This window comes from Tachypleus tridentatus, chromosome 13 (assembly GCF_004210375.1).
Source record: "Tachypleus tridentatus isolate NWPU-2018 chromosome 13, ASM421037v1, whole genome shotgun sequence".
In the NCBI taxonomy this organism is placed as follows: domain Eukaryota; kingdom Metazoa; phylum Arthropoda; class Merostomata; order Xiphosura; family Limulidae; genus Tachypleus; species Tachypleus tridentatus.
The window spans coordinates 221,099,493-221,125,107 of NC_134837.1; the positions used below are offsets into that span (position 1 = coordinate 221,099,493).

Below are 25,615 nucleotides of genomic sequence, written 5' to 3' on the forward strand. Positions count from 1 at the left end.
TGGCCGATAAATTAAGCAAAATGTGTGCCAGTTGGGACTTCTGGGAACAACATATTATAGAATAAACAACATATTATAAAATAAACATGATCTGTATTTATGTATGTTGCAATTTATTCAACCACTTTATTTCACAGTTTAAGTCAAAATGATTGGATTTAAATTTAGATTGGATAAAAATAGTGCTACTTGAGACACTCATACAACTGAAGCATCTTAAGTAAAGATGAAGACTTTAAGTTTGTTTATATATTAACATAAATGACAAGACATTGCTTACGTTCTTGTGTGTTAGTGTTAGTTCATCTGCTACAGACATGGACAAACTAATGATGTTTTTTGTTTGTTTTCACTAAGATGTTTTCCAACACCAGTAGTCTTGTCGTTAAATTTTACATTTTTTACAAACAACTTAAGAAGATCTGGTGACATTAAGCTACTTACTTTACTCGTATACATTAAATGATGATTATAAGAAATCGTAACACTTAATAGGTCTTTTTGTGTAAAAAGGGGTAACTGGGTGCAAAGCTCCTGATGTCTATTTAAGACAACGACGTGTAGAAGATGTATCTTATCAAAACTTAAGTACAAGTAATGACATTATTATTTATTGCTATACAAAAGATTAAAATAGTGAACACACCAAATGAAACAAGAGTTATGTAGATAATGAACTATTTTGATAGTGAAACACCAGAGACAATTCGTTCGTCTTTTGTAAATTGAACATAGTTCTAAAAATAATTGTTTGATTTAAAAAATAATAATAATATAAGCATACGAAAGACTGCATGAAAACAAGAACGATTTGTTTGTAACGTAACATTCAATTTCGAAAACCTCTTTAAATTTTAAAATTAGTTAAGTCTAATTATTAATGCATACCTTTTTCTAGCTCCTGGACTTAACATCACCATCACTGTCTAGTAGCTGGATTTTTCTAACTGTTGACAGCGAGAAGTCACCTGGACACACCATTAGTGCCAAGAAACATCATAAGAAGGAACCTTATTACACTGCTATTGCTCGTTACTTTCTTTTAACCATACACACGTGCAAAGGTTGTCAATTTAAGGCTGCTTTTGTCCCATTAGATCATCTAAACAGTAAGTAGTTTCTTTGTGGTACACATTTTAGAACAGAATCTCTGAGGTGTATCAGTTAGTGACGCACGTTCCCCGAACTTTTCCCTCTGTTCAATCATTATTGCTTTATCCCTCCAGTAGCTCAGGGATAAGTCTGCTGGCTTATAGTACTAGAAACTGTTTCGAAAACTGTGGTAGGTAGAATACAGATAGCCCTTACCGTAGCTACACGCTTAACAACATTATATTAATTACAATTCATATACGACAGTTTATCAGTTCCAAGTAGATAAGTCAGAAACGCATGTATCATGATATAGAAAACAATCCTTAAAATAAGAAATTGTAAATGGTCCACTAAATATCGCTACTAAATTTTTGGCTGTTATTTTGGAATGCTAAACAGAAGCGTACTTATCTACACATAATACTTCCTTAGTATAAACACAGGAAAATAAAAACTTTTGTTCAAGATTTTAACCTGATTAGAATACACATTACATGTATAAGTATGGAACTGAATCTACTACTTTCTCAGCAAAATCACAAAAATAAGCACATTTGCTCATATCTTTAACTAAAGTAAAATAAAATTGTAAATAGGTAGCTGAGTATTTGAATATACTATAAACCATTGTTCCTGCGAAACGTTTCATTATGTTTTAAGTTTGGAAATTACAGGTCGATAATTAAATATTTACGGTTTTTATTCAAATTAGAAAATCCCAAAGTGAATCAAAGGCAAGTCTGAAGGCTCACACTGCTAAAAATCAAGTTTTGATACGCGTAATACATGGGCCAGGTGGTTAAGGTACTCGACTCGTAATCCGAGGGTCGCGGGTTTAAATCTATGTCGCACCAAACATGCCTGCTCTTTCAGCCATGGGGTCGTTATAATGTGACGGTTAATCCCTTTAGTCTTACAGTGCTAAATTAGGGACGACTAGCGCAGATAGTTAGCGTTTAGTGGTGATGACTAGAACCTTAATGGACACAGCACAGATACTCTGTATGCAGTATCTGTGCTGTGTCCATGACGTTTGGTTTGTTTTGAAAGAGCAGGCATGTTTGGTGCGACATAGATTCGAACCCGCAACCCTCGGATTACGAGTCGAGTACCTTAACCACCTGGCTCATCTATTTCAGCATACAGAGTATCTAAAACCACTTCATCAAAATTCATGCATAATTACTCAAACACACAAACAATACCAGATAGACTTCTGCAGAGTACAATAAAATATTTTAATAAAAATTGGCGAAAAAATGAGTTGTTATGCGGACTAGACAGGTATTGCATATATGATGAAGAGAGACCTAAACATCTCTCCCCATTAAATCTATACATTAGGTCATTAAGACAAAATCATTTATAATAATAATAATAGTATTAGAATAGAGATAAAATAAAACAGGCCACCTACGTTCTAGACTTATTAATTAAAAAAAATAATCAAAGAACAATATAAATGGATATTGTTCTGAAAAGGACCAAACTAAGTTTATGATATCACTACAGCCACACTGTAACTAAATCGAAATATATATTAATCTGGTCACTCCAACAAAGTCATGGAAGGAGGAAGATGTCGAGTGTACCTGACCCTCCTGGGTATATGCATAAATATACCCAAATACCAGAGAGAGAGAGACAGCACAGATAGCTCATTGTGTAGTTTTGAACTTAACAATAACCAAACAAAGGAAGTCAAAATAAGTTTCAAGATTTTACTGAACTAGATAACTCTTATATTTTCAAATATTAAAAATTAAAAGCGTGTACATTTTAAATGAACAATGAAAAATGAAGGAATAACCATATACAAGATATCTGTGTAGCTACATATTAGCCTGGAAGTTTCTTCTATGCTTTTTAAATAGTCCAAAATATATTAATACTTGTCATGAATTCTCAATTCAAATAACAACTATATTAAATTTCTTTTAGAATTAGAGTTTATGCGACTTCAGCTTGGCATAGTTTAGTGGCTAGGGCGTTCTGCTCGCACTCTGCGAGGCGCGGGTTTGAATCCTTTAAGGTGAACATACTCGCCTTCTTAGCCGAGACGACTTTGTAGTGTGAGGATCACTTTCACTCCTCGTTGATAAAAAAAGAAAGTAGTTTAGTAATTGGCGGTGGGTGGTGTTAGGGAGACTAGTGCAGACGGCTTTCGTGTAGTTTTGCGCGAAATTCAAAAACAAATATCCAAGTTTTTACTTACTTAAAAAAAACGTAATCTTATATATCTGTATATTAAGTGTTTATAAATTACCTTCCTAATATATTTTTTTTAAGTACACCAATTCACGACAAGAGACGAAGAAAAAGTAACTGAAAAATAAGAACAATTTTATGAGAAGCTTATTTGTTTTTATTTATTCTCTTTAGGTTGTCAATTACCTTTTAGAATTATAAGTATTTTCTTCTCTTAATACAAAATATCAGTATTTTCAAATCAGAGATTGTCCACTTACTGTATTTGTAGTTTATTCTCAACGTGAATACACTTCAATAACTAAGTTTGTGATTTAGTTACCTGCAAAGGGCTTATTATTTGTTATACTAATAAAGTCGTCTTATAGTAATCCTTTTTTTTCTCTATTTTGCTTTATACAAAACCTAGTTACAAATGTATTTTTTCTCTTTATATTTCTAGATTGTAACGCTTCCGTGAGTGCTTGGAAGGGAATTCTAACGAGCCCAAACTTTCCGGGAAAATATATGCCAGAATTAAATTGCTTCTACCAAATCAGAGCACCCCTGGGTTCAAAATTTTTGTCTCAGTTTTACAGTTTGACGTATATGTCGCAAGCACGCAGAGGAGATGTATGCAAGATTTTGTTCGTTTCTTTCCGTTGGAGGAACTGGAAGAAATATCCCTGTGTGGAAACTCCACTAGTACAAGAGTTGGGAAACTGTTTGTATCCAAACAGGAGATTTTAACTGTACATTTTCATACAAAGAAAAAGTCTCAAGGGAAAGGATTTCTTCTTGAATATCGTTCAGTAAAACTCTGTCAAAACGTGACAATAACACAACAGAATGGGTCTTTCTGCACCCAAGACTATCCTTATGCCTTTATGAGTAGGAAGAGTTGCCTTTATGCCTTTTATGTGCCTTTAGGATACGAAATAGTCTTAGAGTTAACCTTACTTGAAACCTCATTGTCTACTTTTAAATCCGGACAAGACTGTCAAGAGGAATTTATTGAAATATCCAGACCAGATCAAGTGGAAAGATTCTGTGGAGTAACGCCTGAATACCAAAACTTGCGTTTTCATTCTAGTAGTTACAATATTAATATAACAGTTAATATCAAAGTTATGTCAACATTGATTAACGAAGCAAAGGGGTTTTGCGTCAATTTCCAAGCAATTCCTTCGGCTCAAAACACATCAATCTGTGAATACCCGTGGGCTGTAAAAGATAATTATTGTTATAAACTTCTAGATCAATACATGGATTGGCAATCAGCTAATGATTACTGTAGGAGTTTGGAAGGTCACTTAGCGACAATTTCCACAGACGGCATTCAGTTGTTCTTAGAAACCCTAATTAAAACAAGGTTTGTTCCAATTTTTCGTTACAGATTTTTCTAAGATATAACAATATATAAATTGACATTAAGTTAGGATATAGGCGCTTACCATTCTGTTCAGTAAAACATAAAACCTATAATTGATAAATAATGTATTTAAATAGGTTTAATGAAAAATATTAACTACTTCTTAAGTTCTTTCAAAAGTCAGGATCTAAAATGTTTCTTTCAAATTTAACTGCTTAAGTACATCAACATAGTTATTTATATTGTATTGTATATCAACATAATTATATATATATATATTGTATTCATATACTTAGATTCATGCTTGAGGTAATAATCAACATTACTAGTTGCGTACCCCTCCTTCTACATTATATTTAAATACCATGATTAAGATAGTTACTAACAACAATTGGTTATGTCTCTTTCGTTCTACATTATATTCATATAGTTAGCCTTGTTATTAAGATAATTATAACTGGTTATACGTCTCTCTCGTTCTATATAACATTCATATATCTAGCCTTGTTATTAAGATAGTTATAACTAGCTATACGTCTCTCTCGTTCTACATTATGTTCATATAGTTAGCCTTGTTATTAAGATAATTATAACTGGTTATACGTCTCTCTCGTTCTATATAACATTCATATATCTAGCCTTGTTATTAAGATAGTTATAACTAGCTATACGTCTCTCTTGTTCTACATTATATTCATATAGTTAGCCTTGTTATTAAGATAATTATAACTGGTTATACGTCTCTCTCGTTCTATATAACATTCATATATCTAGCCTTGTTATTAAGATAGTTATAACTAGCTATACGTCTCTCTCGTTCTACATTATATTCATATAGTTAGCCTTGTTATTAAGATAATTATAACTGGTTATACGTCTCTCTCGTTCTATATAACATTCATATATCTAGCCTTGTTATTAAGACAGTTATAACTGGTTTACGTCTCTCTCGTTCTACATTATATTCCTATATCTAGCCTCATACCTTCCTTTTAGATTTCCATGATCTTATTATTTTTTCTATTTTTATTTAATTTCTTTCATAATGATCTATACGTTTACCACAGAGGCATACTTAAAACAGAAGTTGTTCTGAAAGCTCACTACCAGAGGCATGCCTCAAACACAAGTTGTCCTAAAAGCTCACTACCAGAGGCATGCCTCAAACAGAAGTTGTCCTGAAAGCTCACTACCAGAGGCATGCCTCAAATGAAAGAAGTAAAATCAAGTAACAGGAGAATAATGTGACATAGAATATATTCTTTACTAACTTCTGATAAACGTAAACTACCTAAACATAGAATTAACATTTAGTAACTAAAATAGCTATTTCAACATACTGGTCTTATTATAAGTATGCATTGCCATAAAACAGATACTATGTTGATTAGAATACTTTCACCAAAAAACCAAGATCAGAAAACAAATGGTTAAGAAAACATAAGTTTGTTTGTTTGTTTGTTTTTGCACAAAACTACTCGAGGGCTATCTGTGCTAGCCGTCCCTAATTTAGCAGTGTAAGATCAGAGGGAAGGCAGCTAGTCATCACCACCAACCGCCAACTCTTGGGCTACTCTTTTACCAACGAATTGACCGTCACATTATACACCCCCACGGCTGGAAGGGCGTGCATGTTTAGCGCGACGCGGGCGCGAACCCGCGACCCTCAGATTACGAGTCGCACGCCTTACGCGCTTGGCCATGCCAGGCCCATAAGAAAACATAAAGAGCAATTAAATAACTTTATATAATTTAACTTTATATATAATTTAACTGTATATAATTTAACCTTATGTAATTTAACTTCATATAATTTAACTTTATATATATTTAACTTCATATAATTTAACTTTATATAATTTAACTTCATATAATTTAACTTTATATATATTTAACTTATATATATTTAACTTCATATAATTTAACTTATATAATTTAACTTCATATAATTTAACTTTATATAATTTAACTTTATATATATTTAACTTTATATATATTTAACTTCATATAATTTAACTTCATATAATTTAACTTTATATAATTTTTCTTCTCGTTATTTCTTTAAAGTACACAAAATGTTCGCTATTTTTGTAACTCCTTGAAGATTTTACCAATTTCATCGAAAACTACCAATTAGTTTTTAAAATAATTGGTACCATATATGACATGGCAGTAAAGTAAGCAAGTGATGGCAATAACTATACACTTCGCGCTGCCTGGCAGAATTAGTCGAAGTTCTTTTTTAAAAATGTCATTTTTGGATATTCGTTAAAACGCGAAATTGTTAAGTAAGACGTAATATATGATAAACTTACATGCCAAACAAGTGAGTTCCTTTTTAAAGATATATTTATCTTCTTTATTAAATTCCTAGCTCAGCCTTATTAGTAGTTTTTTTATTACGTAAGTTTTTCTTTTCTTCTTAGATCCTAAGGCACCACTATTTTCATCGACTATTACAGGTAGACGATTTGTAGTTTCGTGATAAAAATCAGTTTACGTAGAAAAAGTTGTTTTATGATGTGGTAATAAACTGCATTAGCTTATGTGCTTTATAGTTTCTTCTTTACCAATATTTCTTAAGGTATTCTTTTCTTTTGCTATAGTTAGGCACAAAAATAATTATGAAACATAAGTCGGTTGAGGCCATGACTCTTTCTCTATATTTTCAGATTTTCTCTAGTCTGTGTAAAGAGTGTTCTTCATACTTTATATAAAACATAATACTTAGTATGCTTGTTGTATATCGGTGTTGGTTTAAGATTTTCTCTAGTCTGTGTAAAGAGTGTTCTTCATACTTTATATTAAACGTAATACTTAGTATGCTAGACCTGTTGTATATCGGTGTTGGTTTCAGATTTTCTCTAGTCTGTGTAAAGAGTGTTCTTCATACTTTATATAAAACATAATACTTAGTATGCGGTCTAGCAACAGGTTTATGTTGTATATCGGTGTTGGTTTCAGATTTTCTCTAATCTGTGTAAAGAGTGTTCTTCATACTTTATATAAAACATAATACTTAGTATGCTAGACCTGTTGTATATCGGTGTTGGTTTCAGATTTTCTCTAATCTGTGTAAAGAGTGTTCTTCATACTTTATATAAAATATAATACTTAGTATGCTAGACCTGTTGTATATCGGTGTTGGTTTCAGATTTTGAATTTTTGATTTGATATACTGTCAAAAATGTGCTTAAATATATTTATATACAAAATTTTCCGATTGTTCTAAGAATAATTTGCTTGTTCTGTATATACGTTTTATATTTTACCTGAACTCTAAAACAACAACGTAATGTATTGTGAATTGCATTTATTATAATTTCATTCTAACATATTTCATGGCTCATTGTTCGATTAGGAGACATATTCATTATTAACATCCACAGAATCTGTCACTAGCTGCCTTCACTCTAGTTCTGTAACTACTGTTATCATCAATGTTATATATGTCACTAGCTGCCTTCACTCTAGTTCTGTAACTACTGTTATCATCAATGTTATATATGTCACTAGCTGCCTTCACTCTAGTTCTGTAACTACTGTTATCATCAATATTATATATGCCTGTGTTTAACCAGTACGAGATATTGATATTTCTGTATGTAGTCAATACGTGACATCAATATATTTGTTCGATCAAAACAGGCATAATTATTATTTATCGCCACTATATTTGTCACCACGCTTGTACGTGGTATAAACAAACGTAAAATAGATTTTTGTTTGTTGGTTTGATAAATAACTGTTAAGCATAAAGATACACAGTGGGTTATCTGTGCTGTGTCTACCACGGGTATTGAGAGCCGGTTTTGAGGATTTCAAGCCCTCAGAATTGCCGCTATGCGATTGAAGGCTTTCATGGATGGACTATCGCAGTTGGGAATAATATCCCAACTGTATATTTTATACTAAATAGTCATTGAAGGTTTTAGTAAATTAAAAGAAAATATCTATGGTACTAAGACGAAAGGCATTATTTTTATTGGTTTGTTTGTTTTTGAATTTCCCGCAAAGCTACACGAGGGGTATCTGCGCTAGCCGTCCCTAATTTAGCAGTGTAAGACAAGTCATCACCATCCACCGCCAACTCTTGGACTACTCTTTTACTAACAAATAGTGGGATTGACCGTAACTTTATAATGCCCCCACGGCTAAAAGAGCGAACATGTTTGGTGTGACGGGGATTCGAACCCGCGACCCTCAGATTACTGGTCGAGCTCCTTAACCACCTGACCATGCTGGGTCCAGGAAGGTATGACGGCTTATGAAAACAACTATCATTTCTACAGGTGTTCTATAGAAGCGAAACTTGGATGTTTACAACTGAAATAGATAAAACAATGCAGACATTTTAATTTATATGCTAGCGCAGAGAGCCCACAAGTGGCTTTGCGCAAAATTCAAAAAACAAAAGTAAACAGTTTATACGCTATTGCATACTTCTAAAGATTCCACACATTATACAGAACCAATAAATTCATCTCAGCAGAAATAACATAAAATATGAGAGAAAATGAACATCTTCAAGAAGAAGTGAAAGGTTGTAAAAGAATGGTTTCATCAATTAACCCAAGCTAGACGACTCTTTAAAATAATAACACATAATAAGAATAGAAGAGGGACCAATTAAGTGTAAAACAGAAAAAAGAACATCATCGTTTAGATAAGGAAGTTAAAGATGAAGCTTCTTCAAACTGCCAGAGATAAACAACAAATAATAGAAAAAAAGGAGAGATGGTAAAACTTTGCCTGCAGTTAGCACAAAGCTACGCAACGATTTGTGCTTTGCTCATCAGGGGTAGAGAAATCGGATTCCTAGCATTTTAACTCAACAGACATTGAGAGGAGGGGGTAAAAATACAAAATGGATTAGCAGTTGCGATCCTATGACAGCAGTAGTTGTAATAGTATATTAAAATGTTTATTGTTCTGAAACGTAAATTTGATGTAAAGAACATGTACGATCAGGATTTTAACTACACAACAGTTTCAAGCTGGTTAACCACTGTTTATACGTCACACAAGTATTATCTACTGAGAAGCGAAAACATAAGGCTGTATTCACTACGTGACACACTTTTGTACAAGTATAAAGTGGCATAAGAAAATCGTGACGTTTGGCATGGTTTGTGATGAGTAAAATAATCTTTAACACCTTACAAAATAAGTTATTAATAGGTAGGTGGCAGTACTGTTTCATGTATTCGAAATGTGTTCGTTGTTACATGTGAAGAATAGTGATGTAATACATGAGTACAGTCAGTACTTCCATCACACCGCTCATTCTTCGTAACAACAGTAAACCATACATTACGGTTTTAATCCAAATGACGATTTTGATGACGAAGTGTAGAACTACTTGAAATTTACTATAGTTTGGTCGACCCTTTATTGTTGAGCACCTATGAGGTGTGTTTTCGACGACCAACACACTTCGTCTTCTCGACAAACTTGGCGTTTATAACATTGATGTACCAAATAAAGACGACTAATCGATATTTTTTCCCCTTTGACAATGTAAAGTGTCTTATAAATTCTTAAAATCTGTATTGTATCGTAGTTATACAAGGTGTAATCTTTATGGGACATCAAAACAATCACATGCTTCTATGTAGAAATAAAACATCAGTATACGAATTATTACTGCAGGTCTCAAGATAAAACATAATATTACCAACCTATTTATTACCTTATCTTCTTAAAATAACTCCAAAAATAAAATTTTGTTCTATCTTTTTAGTTCTCTATATGGCCAGGCGCATGCCTTCTGGATCGGAGCCAATGACATTGAGCATGAAAACTGCTATGACTGGGCTGACGGGCATCTTTTTGGATACTCCAGTAAGCATATTAAATAAAATTTGTTAATATTAACATTCATTCACGCTTACTTTCTTTAACAATCAGTATTGAACAGAATTATTTCTTCATAAATTTAGTTTTTTCATTCATTGACTAGTTTCCTAAAAATGGAAAAAATATATATTTCAACGCGTTCTTTATGTTTTTAAATAAGCGAAGATACTAATCAATTTGTTATAAGTATTCCTCATCTGTTCTAAAAACTGCTTAGTTAATCCGTGATGTTATATAACACCAGAGCTGGTTTAACAAATTTTATGGTATAATATTTGTGTAATAAAATAGCAAAGTAGGATGCAGAACAAATATTTTAATAGTTTTATTGTGAATGTAATACTATATCTTTTATGCCAAAATATATATTTTACTATATTAGTCTGTTTACGCCATTAAACTTAGTCTTACAAAGGAATGATATAAGACATTAAATGTGTCACACCATTAGACTGAATGTCTCATAAACCATTGGTATGATTTACTAATAAGATGTTTCATACCATTAGGTATCGTGACTAACAACCGATCGATATAAGATAATTATGTTACAAATAATTGATATAAGAAATGGTTCATTCAAGGCTTTATATGTATATTATAATCCAGCTCACCTAATAACCAGTGAAAATCCACACTGCTTATGGCATACAATAGAAAAAATGTAGTTTATAATTCTGTTATGTGATCTTACTGAACCCTGTACGAGTCGAGAAGATAAACAGGAGGTAAAATATGTTATTGATCTTTCTCAATAAAAATCTACGCAATGTGTTACCTGCGCTTCAGCAATCTTGGGAATCGAACCCAAAACTTTCCGCTGACCCACCGATGGTACATAAAGGACGTTAATAATTTTATCATGCTGCAATGTATCCCTTTGTGATCCCCAGTCTGTGGGCTGTCACAGTATAAAAACGAATTTCCATTTAGTAGAAAGAATATAAAAAAACATTATGTTCTAATACAGAAAACTGATATATTATTTATATTAACTTATTTATTGATGTCAGAGTTGTTTATAATACTTGTACCATCGTTTTCCGAAAATATTCCTAGTTGGTTAAATGGCTCCGTGAGATTGTCTTTGCACAGTAAATGAGTCTGTAAGTACAGAAGGTTGAGAACAACTGGTTTAACATTGATTTGAGTATTTTTGTTAGGATGACACATAATACATGTCAAGTGTAACACATGAAGTTAACATCTAGTAAATCACCTTATTTTCAAATTAACTTTAAGACAGATGACGTTAAATGCCAGTGTATTCTAAGATTTTGGACAAATAAAGAACCAGAATCTCAAACTTTTCCACGAATAATAGGCGAAAAATACAACAAATTTAGATAAGAAAAAAATATCCTTAATTATTAAAAAAAAAAATCATATACAGTTCAGAGGATGATGTATTGTAAACATTTATACACTAGGGGCTTGTTTGTTTGTTTTTTAATTTCGCGCATAGCTACTCGAGGGCTATCTGCGCTAGCCTTCCCTAATTTAGCAGTGTAAGATTAGAGGGAAGGCAGCTAGTCATCACCACCCACCGCTAACTCTTGGGCTACTCTTTTACCAACGAATAGTGGGATTGACCGTTACATTATAACGCCTCCACGGCTGAAAAGGCGAGAATGTTGGTGCGACCGGTATTCGAACCCGCGACCCTCAGATTACGAGTCGAATGCCTTAACCCACCTGGCCATGCCGGGTCTTCACTAGAGGCTTAAACTCATGCCTTGTGTATCATGAATGTGCTAAAATTATTTGACTACTGAAACATTGTTTAGGAAAACATAAATAACAAAATAAATACAGATGTGGCTGAATCCTCCACCTCTCGCACATGAAATAAAGTCCAAAGATTTGTTTCATATATGTAGCATTATTAAATAGAATATTATGTATATATGAGAAGGATATATTTTTAAATCATGCTGTTGTTGTATTATGTAATTGGGTATGAATAAAATAAAATCGGTTAAGCTGAATATGGAGTTGTCGAAAAAATGGAATGGCTTTAAACAAAGTATAATTCTGTATAAAACATCTTTTGTATAAACATCTTTCTGGATAATCCCCACCTTTGAATAAAATAGTGATTTTTTAAAAGATTATTATATCAAAAAGTGTAAAAATCAACTGTCGTTATGCTTTGTTTTGTTGTTATTCTAAATTTCTGATATGTCTATCAATATATTTTTAGTGTGTCATGTGAAACATTTAGTAATTTTCTTTCACTCAATTTGTTAATTGTAGAGCATGGAAAGTGAACGAAGTTGTAGCAGTGACTAAAATATATAAAGGGTAAACTCGTTTCTCATACGAAGCATATTTACATTTTAGGCATCATTGCTCATTTTTAGGCGCCTCTTGGAATTTCTATTGAGATGTAATGGTAATGTGTCATTTATAACACATAGGAAAAAATAACCTAATCTCTTTCCTTGCGTGTTTGTTTATGATACTAAAGTAATTGTCTTTAAAATTAATGTCAGAAACGTCTTAGTTATACACTCGTTCGTTAAATGTCGTTCACTTGTGCACTCGTATAAACGTAAAAGCTTTATTGTATAACTGTACCATTAACCAATAGGAGTATTGGGTTTCCATGAAGGTAGCATAGTTACACGTACGGACTGAATAAAACACGCTGTTTTATTAATTATATAAATTCTGTATAATGTTTTAGTACTTGTACTCTTACAAATGGAAGTTAAAAATCTGTTACAAATACGTAAGTTTACCGTTGGAGGTCACTGTCGTCCAATTCTTTGAGACGCTGTACTGGTGTCCAAGGAAAAGGAAATCTGACCAGTTTATAAAACAAGAAATATATTGAAAATAATTTGTAATTATACTGCTACTTATCAAGATCAACGTTTTTTGTTGCTGTTGTTTTTATTTTGTGATATAATTTTTAAAGTGTTGCCTCAATAAAGGCAATTTTAAGTCCACCTGGTATTTGTTCGCATAACAAAATCAATAGGTAAATAGAAGCGTTATCTCTTGCAATGTACAAGGGTGCAACAGCAGTTGATCTAGATCTCCATTGTAATATAAGGGTTCTATAACAGCTTACGTCTCCATTGTGATATAAGTGTTCTATAACAGCTTACGTCTCCATTGTGATATAAGTGTTCTATAACAACTTACGTCTCCACTGTGATATAACATCTATAACAGCTTAGTTGTTGTTTAGAATTAAACACAAAACTACACAATGGGCCATCTGTGCTCTGCCTATCATGGGTATCGACACCCGGTTTTTAGCGTTGTAAGTCCGCAGACATACCGCTGAGTCACTGGGGGACAACAGCTTAGTATACTATACCAAAATCAAAATATAAGCTGTTATATATAGAAGTTAATCACAATGGACACGTAAGCTGTTATAAAACATTGTTTGATTTTGGTATACTTTACCACAGCATTTTATGTTTTGAATGTAATATAAGCGTGTTATACCAACTTATTCCTTGATATTGTAATAAAACTATAGTATAACAGTTTATGTTTTCATTATAATATAACTATCCCTTATAATCTTACCTTTCTGTAGCAATTTTCAATCGTTAAAGTACAACATTAGGAGTGTATTAAAAGTTCCTGTGAAAAATAAAATCACTATTTATGAGCTCTTCAAGATATCCTTGGTGTTTATTCACATTATTCCTCTTTATCGAAATTCAAATACATATTTCTTAGGAACTATTTACAGTAGACAAGCAACTGCTTATTTTCATCAGTTTTGATCTACTATCCTTTAAACTGGACAAGTGGAGACACTGTAGTAATGATCTTTAGGTCGACAAAAACGTTTAACATTACATATACCCTTTGTAATGTGTTAACAACGCAACTCCTTAGATATAAATGAAAAAACAAACAAACAAACATCCGATTCTTAAGATTAAGTCATTTTCTTGACAAATGTATAAAAACATCGACCATGTAGCAAACTTACTTATAATGTTGAAAACCTTTTGTTTTACTTTACAAGTTTTTTGACGATATTCAATTATCATTTGAAAAACTGTGTGTATTATGAATGTTACTATTTGTTGATGACGTGTTAAACGTTTTGTCCAATGGTATCAGATTTTCATGAGTATGTAAGCATGATATTATTACACATTATGTTACTGAACCAGCTATAGTACTTGATTAATGTATATTGTTTTCAAATGATAAATCTGTTAACAGTTCTCTTCTATATCATGTTTCATTAAACACGTGAAACGTGGTGATTTTGTAAAAAAATAAATAATCGTTATTCAAGTTCCATATTTGAGTTCTTAAAAACAAAGACTGTCAGTTTAAAATGTTGTCATTGTATTTACTTCCCCTTCGAAAGTTTGAATCAAATTGACATATGTGGTATCGGAATTATTTAAAGTTGAATCACGTGTTATTAGTTTCTGTTATTGTGTTACAACTGCCACTTTTATCACATATATACTGTGATGGCCAGTCACCAGCGATTAAAAAGAAACCAGTATATTATTACTGTCTGCGTGACAACATATCTGTTTTTGTCTCAAATTAGATATTGATGCTAAGATGTCCCTTCTGAAAACACTTAACCCACAACGAATTTCAGTAGAAAATTAGTAATAATATGTACCGATAGTATCAAATTTTGTTATTGCTTCTTGTATAAATAAATAATATTTATACGGAGCTGTTTATAAAAGTTTGTTTGAAATTAAGCACAAGTTACACAATGGGTTATCTTTGCTTTGCCCGCCACGGGTATCGAAACCTGTTTTCTAGCAGTGTGAGTCTGAAAACAAATCGCTGTGCCACCGGTTGGCTGAAAGCAAACTAATAGGATATAAGCTATTGTTGTGAAAGATTGTTCTCTGTTAATTTATCACTAGCTCAGCTTCTGAAAGAACGAAAATACTTTAAATGAAGGTATAAAATATCACTAATAAAAAAAAATCGAGTTTAACGATGGATATTCCTCTCCAGTGGCACAGTTGTATATCTGCGGATTTATACCGTCAGAAACCGGGTTCCAAAACCATTGATGTGTAGATCACAAAGTGTAGATTGTGATTTAAAGTAAGGATTTTTGAAAATTAGATTGTATTCTACAAAGTGAAAAGAATGTTGTACACTATAATAATATTTTGTTTCTTGTAAGTAATTCTCTGTTTTGTAACTTGGAGTTTGATATTTATATAAATATGTAATTTGCAATTTTATTACCTTCAATTTTGCATCACACTTTTTTATAATCTCATGATAGAAAAAGAAAGAAAATAAGTTAAAACCGCTTTCAATAATCTAATCAAACATGAAATTATTGTACAATGTTTCCTCCAAAGGTCTACTTCAGGTACAAATGAAGTTGGCCTTTCACCGAAACGTTATACAATAAATTCATTTATGATAAAATTGTTGGGAGAAATTTCAGTTTATTTATTTTTCTTTCTCATCAACTCATGGTTACTATCCTGTTTTGGTTTCTTTGTTTTCTAAATAACAATGTGCTCCTACAGCATTTTGTTAGGTTACCAGGGTGAACTGATAGAAACGAAATAGAAACCCTGTAGTCATTTTTCAGCGCTTTCGAAAACTGGATCTTTCTTCTTGAGGAGCAAACTAAAACGTTTTAGGGTTTCTATTTCATTTCTATCAAGACTTCTTGAACGTACGTATTTTTCTAATATCATGAAGGGTGAACTGTTGATGCCAAACTAACTTATGTATTTTTTATGCTTAGACCATGAAAACGCCCCCCGCTAGTACAGCGATAAGTCTACGGTTTTTACAAAGCTAAAATCAGGGGTTCGATTCCCCTCGGTGGGCTCAGCAGACAGTCGGATGTGTCTTTGCTATAAAAAAAACACACACACACAGACCATGAAAAACCAACCATCGAGTTAGAATTAATATTTGTATTTTCAAAATGACTATAGTTGACACATATTAAGTAATAGTATGCTAAAAGCTTTATATAAGAAAAATCTATAATTAACGTAACCAACAAGCAAAACTTATTGTTACTCTTATAGAATCGAGATTTCGAAACATATTTCTCTTGGGGACGAATGACCTTCAACTCAACCACTGAGGAATAAAAACTACAGTTTTTCTTTTTCTGGTTCCCATGCTACGTTTTAGCATTTTTAACGGAATTCAATTTGCACACCGTTAATATTTACGCACTAATAAGAAAACAACAACCGAAAACATAATGAAAACATAATCGGTCTTTCTCAAGCAGATTAATGACATCAGTGTTCGAGAAGTATGTCGCGTTGCTGAAAAAAAGCATTCATGTGCATTTGTAGGAGTCGAAATCCAATATCCAATAGTAACGAATCAGGCAAAACAGTTAAGATGGCGAAAAATGATCTTTTAAGTGGTAATAGGACAGAAAATAGTTTTAGCCGCCACTTTTTCTATCTCAGTGCTGTTTTCAAGCAAGAAAAATGTATAAGAAACAGCATTTGAACAGTTCAAGATTAAAGGCGAGTGGCGTAGACAGTTCTTGAGTATCCGAAACAGACAAGAGTCTTCAGATAAAGAAAAAAACAAAAAAATGCAAATTCATTCTCGTCGGGAAAGAAGAGAACTTTTGAAGATTCGATCATTTTCTTTGTTAGTCCACGTGGCAGTTGGAAGAATTCGATACATTATGGTAGGTTATTTATCTAAGATTATTTGACTTTCAGCGGAAAATAAACACTTTGTTTATTATACTGTTCTTTACTTTAGTATTTCAGCGTTTGTTATGTGATATTATTTAATAGTTAACCCAAATGTTTTTGCAATTCGTTATACCTGAAGCAAAACGTGACTTAGTGGTTAGTGTTCAAGGTCTGTGAATTCAAGGATTTATGGTTCGCGACCCTTTGTTGCATTTTTGAACACTGGATGCATTGAAAGAATGACCAGTCAAAATCTGCTGTTTGATCAGACAAGAGTAGCCTTGGATAGTAAGCTGCTGACTTCCCTCCATGGCATAGGTTGGTAGTTAGGACGCTCGACTCGCAATCTGAGTGTCGTGGGCTCTAATTCTCGTCACAGCGGACCTGCTCACCCTTTCAGCTATCAAAGTATGACGGTGAATCATTATTCATTGGTAAAAGTGATGGATGTGGATGGTGTTGACTAACCGCTTTTCCTCTAGTCCATCACTGTTAAATTCGGGACAGCCAGCGCAGATATTTCTGGTGCAGCATTGCTTTAAAGACCAAAGAAACCACACCGACCAAAACTTTGCCATCAGCTGAAGACATACAGATAGTCTGCTCTTGCGTTGCCGTGCGTATAATTCTGAAACAAACGTATTGCTACACCTCAGTTGTTGTACATCACAATCTCGATTTCATTTGAAGTTATCTAATTGGGGTTATGAAGTTAATCATACCAATAAAAGTTTTTATATGTGGAAGAAAGCATTGAAATTATTGTACTTTAATTTGGTAAAAAAAGACATGTTTTTAACATTATACTTAACAACAACTCCAGTTATATTACTATATAACTCGTAGTCTTTTAGGATCAAGTTCTTACTTAGAACAAAGATGAATTATTTCATTAATATTCATTTATTGTTTTTCAGTTGTTGTTGTTTTGAATTAAGCACAAAGCTACACAATGGACTATTTGTGCTCTACCCACCAAGGGTATCGAAACCCGGATTTTAGCGTTGTAAGTCCGTAGACATACCGCTGAGCCGCTGGGGGACTTTTTTTCAAACCAATTACACTGTATTCGGTTAATCTCGATCCCAGCAGTTCTGTATGAATCTAGAGTCGGTATGTAAGTTAAAGAACGTTACATTATACTTTTAACCTAAAACCTTTTTTCGTGATCCAACGTGTAATTTTCTATCGAAATGATTAATTTTTCATTCTTCAATGGCTAAAAAAATAGCTAAAAGGCCAAAATCCAAGCAAACTCTCGTGAAATAAACTATGTCAACCAAATATGATAATTCTTTCTTGAAGAAGAGCTAGGTATGGTGTAGTGTTTAACAAGTGCGGCTGAGTATCAAAAGACCTACGGTTCGAGCCGAGGTATTCTATTAAAAACGCTCCGCTTTTTCACCTTTAGAAACGTTATAATTACGATAGCGCCTCCTGTTATTCAGTAAAGAGGAGACTCATTGGTGGCGGGTGCTGCTAATTGGTCGTCTTGCTTCTAGTTAACGACTTCCATTAGCATAGAGGGAATGTCTGCGGACATACAACACTAAAAACCGGGTTTCGATATCCGTGGTGGGCAAAGCACAGATATACCAATGTATAGCTTTGTGCTTAATTCTAAACAAACAAACAAATCCTGGTTAGCATTTTGAAATTAAGGATGGTTATGCCTAAAACCTTGTATTTAAACCTTGTGCCCTTTAAAGTAACACTCACGTTGAAAATAGTAGTCTTTCCTTCAAAAAAACTGCTATCAACAAACATTTGTTAATGCTTTCAAAAGTTTCAAGAGACTGTAAATATATCAAAACGTAGAAGTTTAAAAGCAAATTAGTTTCTGATATACTTAAAATAGACAAGGAAGCATAATCCAGATTTCCTTAAAACAGTATTCTCACCGCTCAGGTGCTATGGTTCTATTCGTAAAATCGAAATAAAAAAAATACCTTCTTGAATTCTTCGAAAACGTTTCTCATGCTGATTGCATGCTGTGGTTCTAGTTTAAGAGTAAAACGAAAACAAACAAGAGGTAATCTTCAATACTCGCGGCACTTTCAGTCTGCTAGGCAAGATTGGAGTAAATTAATCTATAATACTTTTTTCTCATTTTTATTAGCTGTGTTTTTGTGCGCTAACAACCTTAAACGCAGGACGCGTGCATGCCCGATTCATTGTTATCACTCTTCAAAATATATACAGATCTAACTTCAAACTGGATTTCTTTTAGACAGTAAATTAATCTATGAGACCTTGGGCGTGGTCGAATACATCAATCGGTAAGGTTTGACCTCCTGAGTTTATTTGTTTGTTTATCTTTGAATTTCGCGCAAAGCTAAACGAGGGCTATCTGCGCTCCTCTTAAGTTCAGAACTGTAATTACATCTCAAATTCTTCAAGAGATCACTGGACTAAATGTTTGTGCTTGAAAAAAAACTCAGAGCTACTTTATGAACCGCTATGCCGTAGCTAAAACTATTTTAATATGTTCCTTGAAATTGTTGTGCCATTACTGAATATGTGCTACGGTTCTTACCTTTTCCAGACTGGTTTCCCGGTTGGACTGATCGTAATCACTACAACGCTCAGCCTAGTGATGATGGTCTCTCCTCGCAGGACTGTGTAGAAATAAGAGACCTCTTTCGGTATCCCAGTAAAGGTGAGGGACGGACAAAGAAATTCTACTGGAACGACCGAGACTGTAAAGTAAAAAATCCCTTCTTATGTCAACGAACAAGAGCTGGAGGTGAGTCGAAACATACACAGCTATATGATACTGTTTTTGTAGTCATTAAAAACTAAATGTGGTCCAGACTGAGTGTGATCTTTACCTTCTTATTAATGTTATTCACTAAAAAACGTAAGGAAATCAAAACAAAAGAAGGGGATATTTATCTTCACAACTGTCCATCAGCAAATTAAATTCCAAATGTTTATTTCTTCGATCACTTGATATTTAAATATCAGTTGCAATATTCTGAAGACAATCTAAACTAATACGAAATTTAAATCCGACAATTCATGAAGAGAACTTTGAAATTATTTTCTTTAGGTGTTCTCTCCGTAGAAAAAAGCCCCCTTCTAGTACAACGGTATGTCTACGGATTTACAACGCTAAAATCAGGGGTTAGATTCCCCTCGGTGGGCTCAGCAGATAGCCCGATGTGGCTTTGCTATAAGAAAATCACTCATTCACCCGTAGAAAAAAAATCATAAAGGATATATGGTGTCCATTTTACTGTTTATAACGCATTGATTAGAACGCCTGTCTTCAGATGTGTCCAAATACAGCCCTCCAATGCCACAGCAATATGTCCGCAGAATCACACCAGGACAAACCGGGTTTCAATACTCGGGGTTGGCAAGACACAGATAGCCCATCGTGTAGCTTCGTGATTAATTCCAAACAAACAAACAAGCCAAATATAGAGTTGTGCAGTTACGGATCTTAAAATGAGGCCTCGAGAGTGCTCAGCCCTCATCTCGTGTTCAGACGCAGATCTTAAAAATAATTCTTGAAGGGTGTTAAAATACAGTCCTTATGAAGACTACTTCAGGAGCGCATCTACACGTTTAAAAAAATAAAAAGTATTTAAGGATATATAATGAAATATAATGAAAAAAAAAGGGTACTCAACCACAATCGTTAAGCAAGGTACCTTCAGGGGTATACGTTCAATAATACACCTTATAAAAGACGTCTTCAGCAGGGTTTTATATTCAAAGATTTAAAAATAATGTCTTTAACAGGGGCAGCCACAAAATAAAGAAAGACATCTTCAGGGATATTCAGAAAGTTCACAGTAGCCTAGGTAAGAGAAAAATAAAAAACACTTCTTCAGGAGTAGGTGGACGTAGACGTTAATCGGAATGAGTTTTATTCTTGTTTTTAGTATTAAATAAACATTAATGTAACTACATTTAATTTTTAGTATTAAATGTTTATTTAATTTGATATTACATCCCTTACTAACAGCGAATGTTTAGATATCTGATGAGAGAGGTTGATGAATTCAGAGATTCATTAAAATAATTGTAAAAACAACGTTTTATACTTCAAGCATATTTTGATTTTACGCCTCAACCTTACAACTCACGTGAAACAATTCAAGCACAACTGGTATAATTGAAAGCTAAATGAAAACTAAAATATTTTATTCAAAACAATATTAGTGCCAATGTTCTATTAAAAGCATAAAATATATGAAACATTTAGCCAATTTACCCCATACTCAACCAAGATTTGAAATGTTTAGCCAATTTACCCCATACTCAACCAAGATTTAAAATGTTTAGCCAATTTACCCCATACTCAACCAAGATTTGAACATTTAGCCAATTTACCCCATACTCAACCAAGATTTTTTTAATTTCTCAACCAAGATTTGAAAAGTCACTCGAGTCACACCAAACGTGTTCGCCCTTTGAGCCGTGGAGGCGTTATAATATGACGGTTAATCCCACTATTTGTTGGTAAAAAGAGTAGCCCAAGAGTTGGCGGTGGGTGGTGATGGATAGCTGCCTTCCCTCTAGTCTTACACTGTTAAATTAAGAGACGGCTAGCGCAGATACCCCACGTGTAGCTTTGCGCGAAATTTAAAACAAACCTTCACGTTCAATCTTCCATTACTTGTAAGATTCATTTTCTAACAGCTGACTAAACTAAAACAAAACCGATATTCTAGTGATCTCACGATCGACGAATGTTATAATGATATTATAGTGTTTTCATTTATTCTTTTAATTTCAAATATCTTGATCTAAATGCTGCCTGTATTAAAAGGTTTAAAAATTGCTTTAATTACGTAACATTTTCATTTTTTTATCTATAAGCTCTGCTGGCATAGCTTTAATGTAAGATAAAAAAATACTGATTTAATTGGACATATATTAGCAAGTGTAGTTTTCTACATTTTTAACATATATGACTCTGTCTGAACCTAATAAGAAAATAAAACCTTCAAATTAATCCTTCATGTAGTGTCGATAATGGCTCGACAGCTGTTTCAATGAGCGACTTATGATTTTGAAACAAAAGTTTAATTAAGGTTGTTCTCTGCTATCACTAAAAGTTCCATAAAATTCATGAAGAAGTGGCTAAATATATGAATATATATATATATATATATATACATATAAACAAAAATTAACTGAAAGCTAAATAAATCTTGAAAAGCCAATAAAACACGGGACAAAACTATCATCAAGGTAGGTGCCAGTCGCGAACTAAGATTAATTCTCATAATATAGTGTGCTTAGGGAGCTAATTAACAATTTTACTGCCTTTCTGATACTTACGGTTTCTAAATATTCAACATACGTTTTACCTCCATGATTACAAAGAATAACAAAAATTGGGTGAAATCATGTTTCTGTTTTAAGTGCATGGGAAACCCGAACAGAAAATGATAGGATTAAATGCAATATTGAAAATATTTTTATTTACATTTTTATGACACTCATTAAAGATCCTGTAACCAACAAAGTCTTGGACCCATAAACAAGTTGATGTATATATATAATTTAATAAAATGTATTTAAAAAGTTGGTGTAGTCCATATGAACTTCATTAGTGCTTCTGTAGTTAAAATATCTTGAATAAAATTCTGGAACAGTAATTAGCTTACACAGTTGTGTCGTTTTTATCACATACCACTGAGCCACTGGGGGGCAAGTTTATAAGAATTTGGTCCCATCTAATACAGCTTTACGTGATAAACTGAAGAAAAACATTGTCCAGTTTAACTACTTTCCGTAATACCACTTAATTTAAGTTTGAGGTCATCACAATCTTTCGATCCTCAAGATGATATCCTAATTGGAAATATTTAACAATTGGTAGAAATAAATATTCAGTTTATATATATATACTTAACATACAAATGCGCTATATTACTATCAATATATTATTTATATTATTATATTATTATTTAACTATCAATAAATTTATATAGATTAATATGAGGCCCATTACTATCAATATATTATTTATATTTATATTATTATATTATTATTATATTACTATCAATATATTATTTATATTTATATTATTATATTATTATTATATTACTATCAATATATTATTTATATTATATTACTATCAATATTATTTATATTTATTTATATTATTATTACTATCAATGTTGAAACAACACTCAACCGAAGTTTATTGGAAGTATACAATTAGAACATTTTACATCGATTGTAAATTCTTTGTAATCTTTTATCAAAGTCAGCAAAAATAATTAGTGATTAAGAAACAAATAATAGTGCTAGTTAATTTGGGGATTTCAACTTAACGGTATATGATACAGAATTATTGTAAAGATGTGCATCAGGTATTACTCGTAGAATTTACTAAAGTGTACATCGAGACTGTTTATCAATACACACACCGAACCAGTCCAGGTGTGTAACCAAGTACATACGGTATTTAAAGAAAAAAAAAGACAGGTAAATTATTACACTGAATAAAACGTTATACATAAAAATTGGTAACTTGAACTAGCTTGAATCAGATCTTACTTTTAAAATTACTACCTTTCGGTGGCTCATCTGTAAACCTGAGAGTTTATAACTCCAAAACTAGAGTTTCGGTGGACAAATCAGAAACAGCCTGTTATGTATCTTCGTGCTTGACAAATAACAGTATTAATAATCAACTATATATTTATCTTGCATTGTCATCTTCATTATTTCGAAAAATGTATTGTTGTTTTTTTATTCTGGTTATTCTTAGAAATTCGACATTTCATTTTAACTAACATGTCTTCTTTTTGGATGCAGAACATGAAATCCAATCAGTAAACGAGCGCAGATAATTTCGTAAAAGTTAAAAAAAAAAAGTGACTAAAGTGTCACAGATTTCACAGCAAAATCAATAAACACCTCTTTGGTAGAAAAATCCATCTAGAAAAAATCTGCTTAGAAAGGAACATTTGAAAAGCGTGGACATATTGCGTATGTTACACACGGAATGTTTAGTGGATTATGAATGACTAACAGTTTTCCGTGATGTAAAGCAAGAAGAAATTCACCAATGATCTCTTATGCATATTAACTAACGGGAATCAGTCGTTTTAATTAAAAGGTATTATTGATTTATTAGCGAAGTTTAACTCAAAATCAAGCACCTCCGTGGCACAGTGACATGACTGCGGACTTACACTACTAGAAATCTGGTTTCGATAGCGATGGTGGACACAGCACAGATGACTCATCTTGTGCTTAATTATAACAAAACAGTATTTGAAACCAAATGTTTTTAATGGGGAAAAGAGGATAATGTTTTTCTTTTGATTTTATCTGTTTAACTACACTTATTATTTTGATGTTTTGATTTTGAGAAACGAAAGGCTTTGTCGAAGTAAGCATTTATAAGATGTAACATCCATAATGTAATAATGTCTTATTTACAGGTTTCGCGCTTGTGTGTGTGTTTTTTTCTCATAGCAAAACCACTTCAGGCTATTTGTTGAGTCCACCGAGAGGAGTCGAACCCCTGATTTTAGCGTTGTAGTTTCGCGATTGAATAAGAAAGTATGTGTTTGTAATAAACATTGTTTTCTCCTATGTGTATATGTTTGTATTACTACCTAAACAACGGATAATACCTTCTCACTTCTCTAATCTTTCTTATTGACAAGAGATGAACTAATGTTTGGTGCAAAAGATGTACTTCAAAGGAGAAACAGATGTAGCAATATTTATAAAAAAATTATTTCTTCCAAGTCTAAAATTATCATCATTTGTTGTGAAATGTTGAACTAACTTCATCTTGTAAACCATTTATCAGTGCTGTAGTAAATGTGTTTCTTTTAGGTTAGCATAGAGATTTGAGTTTGTCAGACAACGTTAGTTACAATAGATAAACGACGGAAACACTGCAGTAAAAATGGTATTTATCGTGTAATTGTAATATTCATGCAAAATTTTAACACATGTAAATCAAAAAATATGTAATAATGTATTATAAATATGACTGTTCAACTCGTAGCCAGTGAAAGTTTGGGCGACATTGAGTTTCAAATAACCCTATGTTAGTAAGCATAATTCTTTGAATTGTTATATAGCAAACATGTACATTTCTTACAAGTCAAGCTTGTTTTAGTCGTTTATAAACACTATTCAGTCATTCAACTGTAATCGTACTACCTAAGCAACATGGAAACATTTTAAATCATGTTAAAGTACATTTAAACACATTATTAAGACATGAGGGGGAAGGGACATTATCAAACTGCTTGAATTGTTCCCACAAACTTGTCCTCTAAGCTGCCATAAGCTACGTCTGTATGTATTACAGAAATTATTGTTTAAGCACAAAGTTGTACAATGTCCTCCAAGTTCTACTAAAAGAGGATATTGAAACTCGATTTTTTAGCGTTATAAATAACAAACTCTACTGATATTTAAACAACAGAACAGAAAAAAAAAACGC

General features: G+C 32.6%; 1 protein-coding gene across 1 annotated transcript in view; it reads left to right on the forward strand.

Moving 5' to 3' along the window:
• The first annotated feature begins 3,826 nt into the window (after positions 1-3,826).
• The window catches only part of LOC143236468 (uncharacterized), a 94,695-nt gene continuing 72,906 nt past the window's right edge, over positions 3,827-25,615 (forward strand). Inside the window, 3 exon segments of the mRNA XM_076474753.1 lie at positions 3,827-4,654; positions 10,398-10,498; positions 19,721-19,921. Of these exon segments, the coding sequence (XP_076330868.1) occupies positions 3,918-4,654; positions 10,398-10,498; positions 19,721-19,921 (1,039 nt within the window). The 5' untranslated portion in view covers positions 3,827-3,917.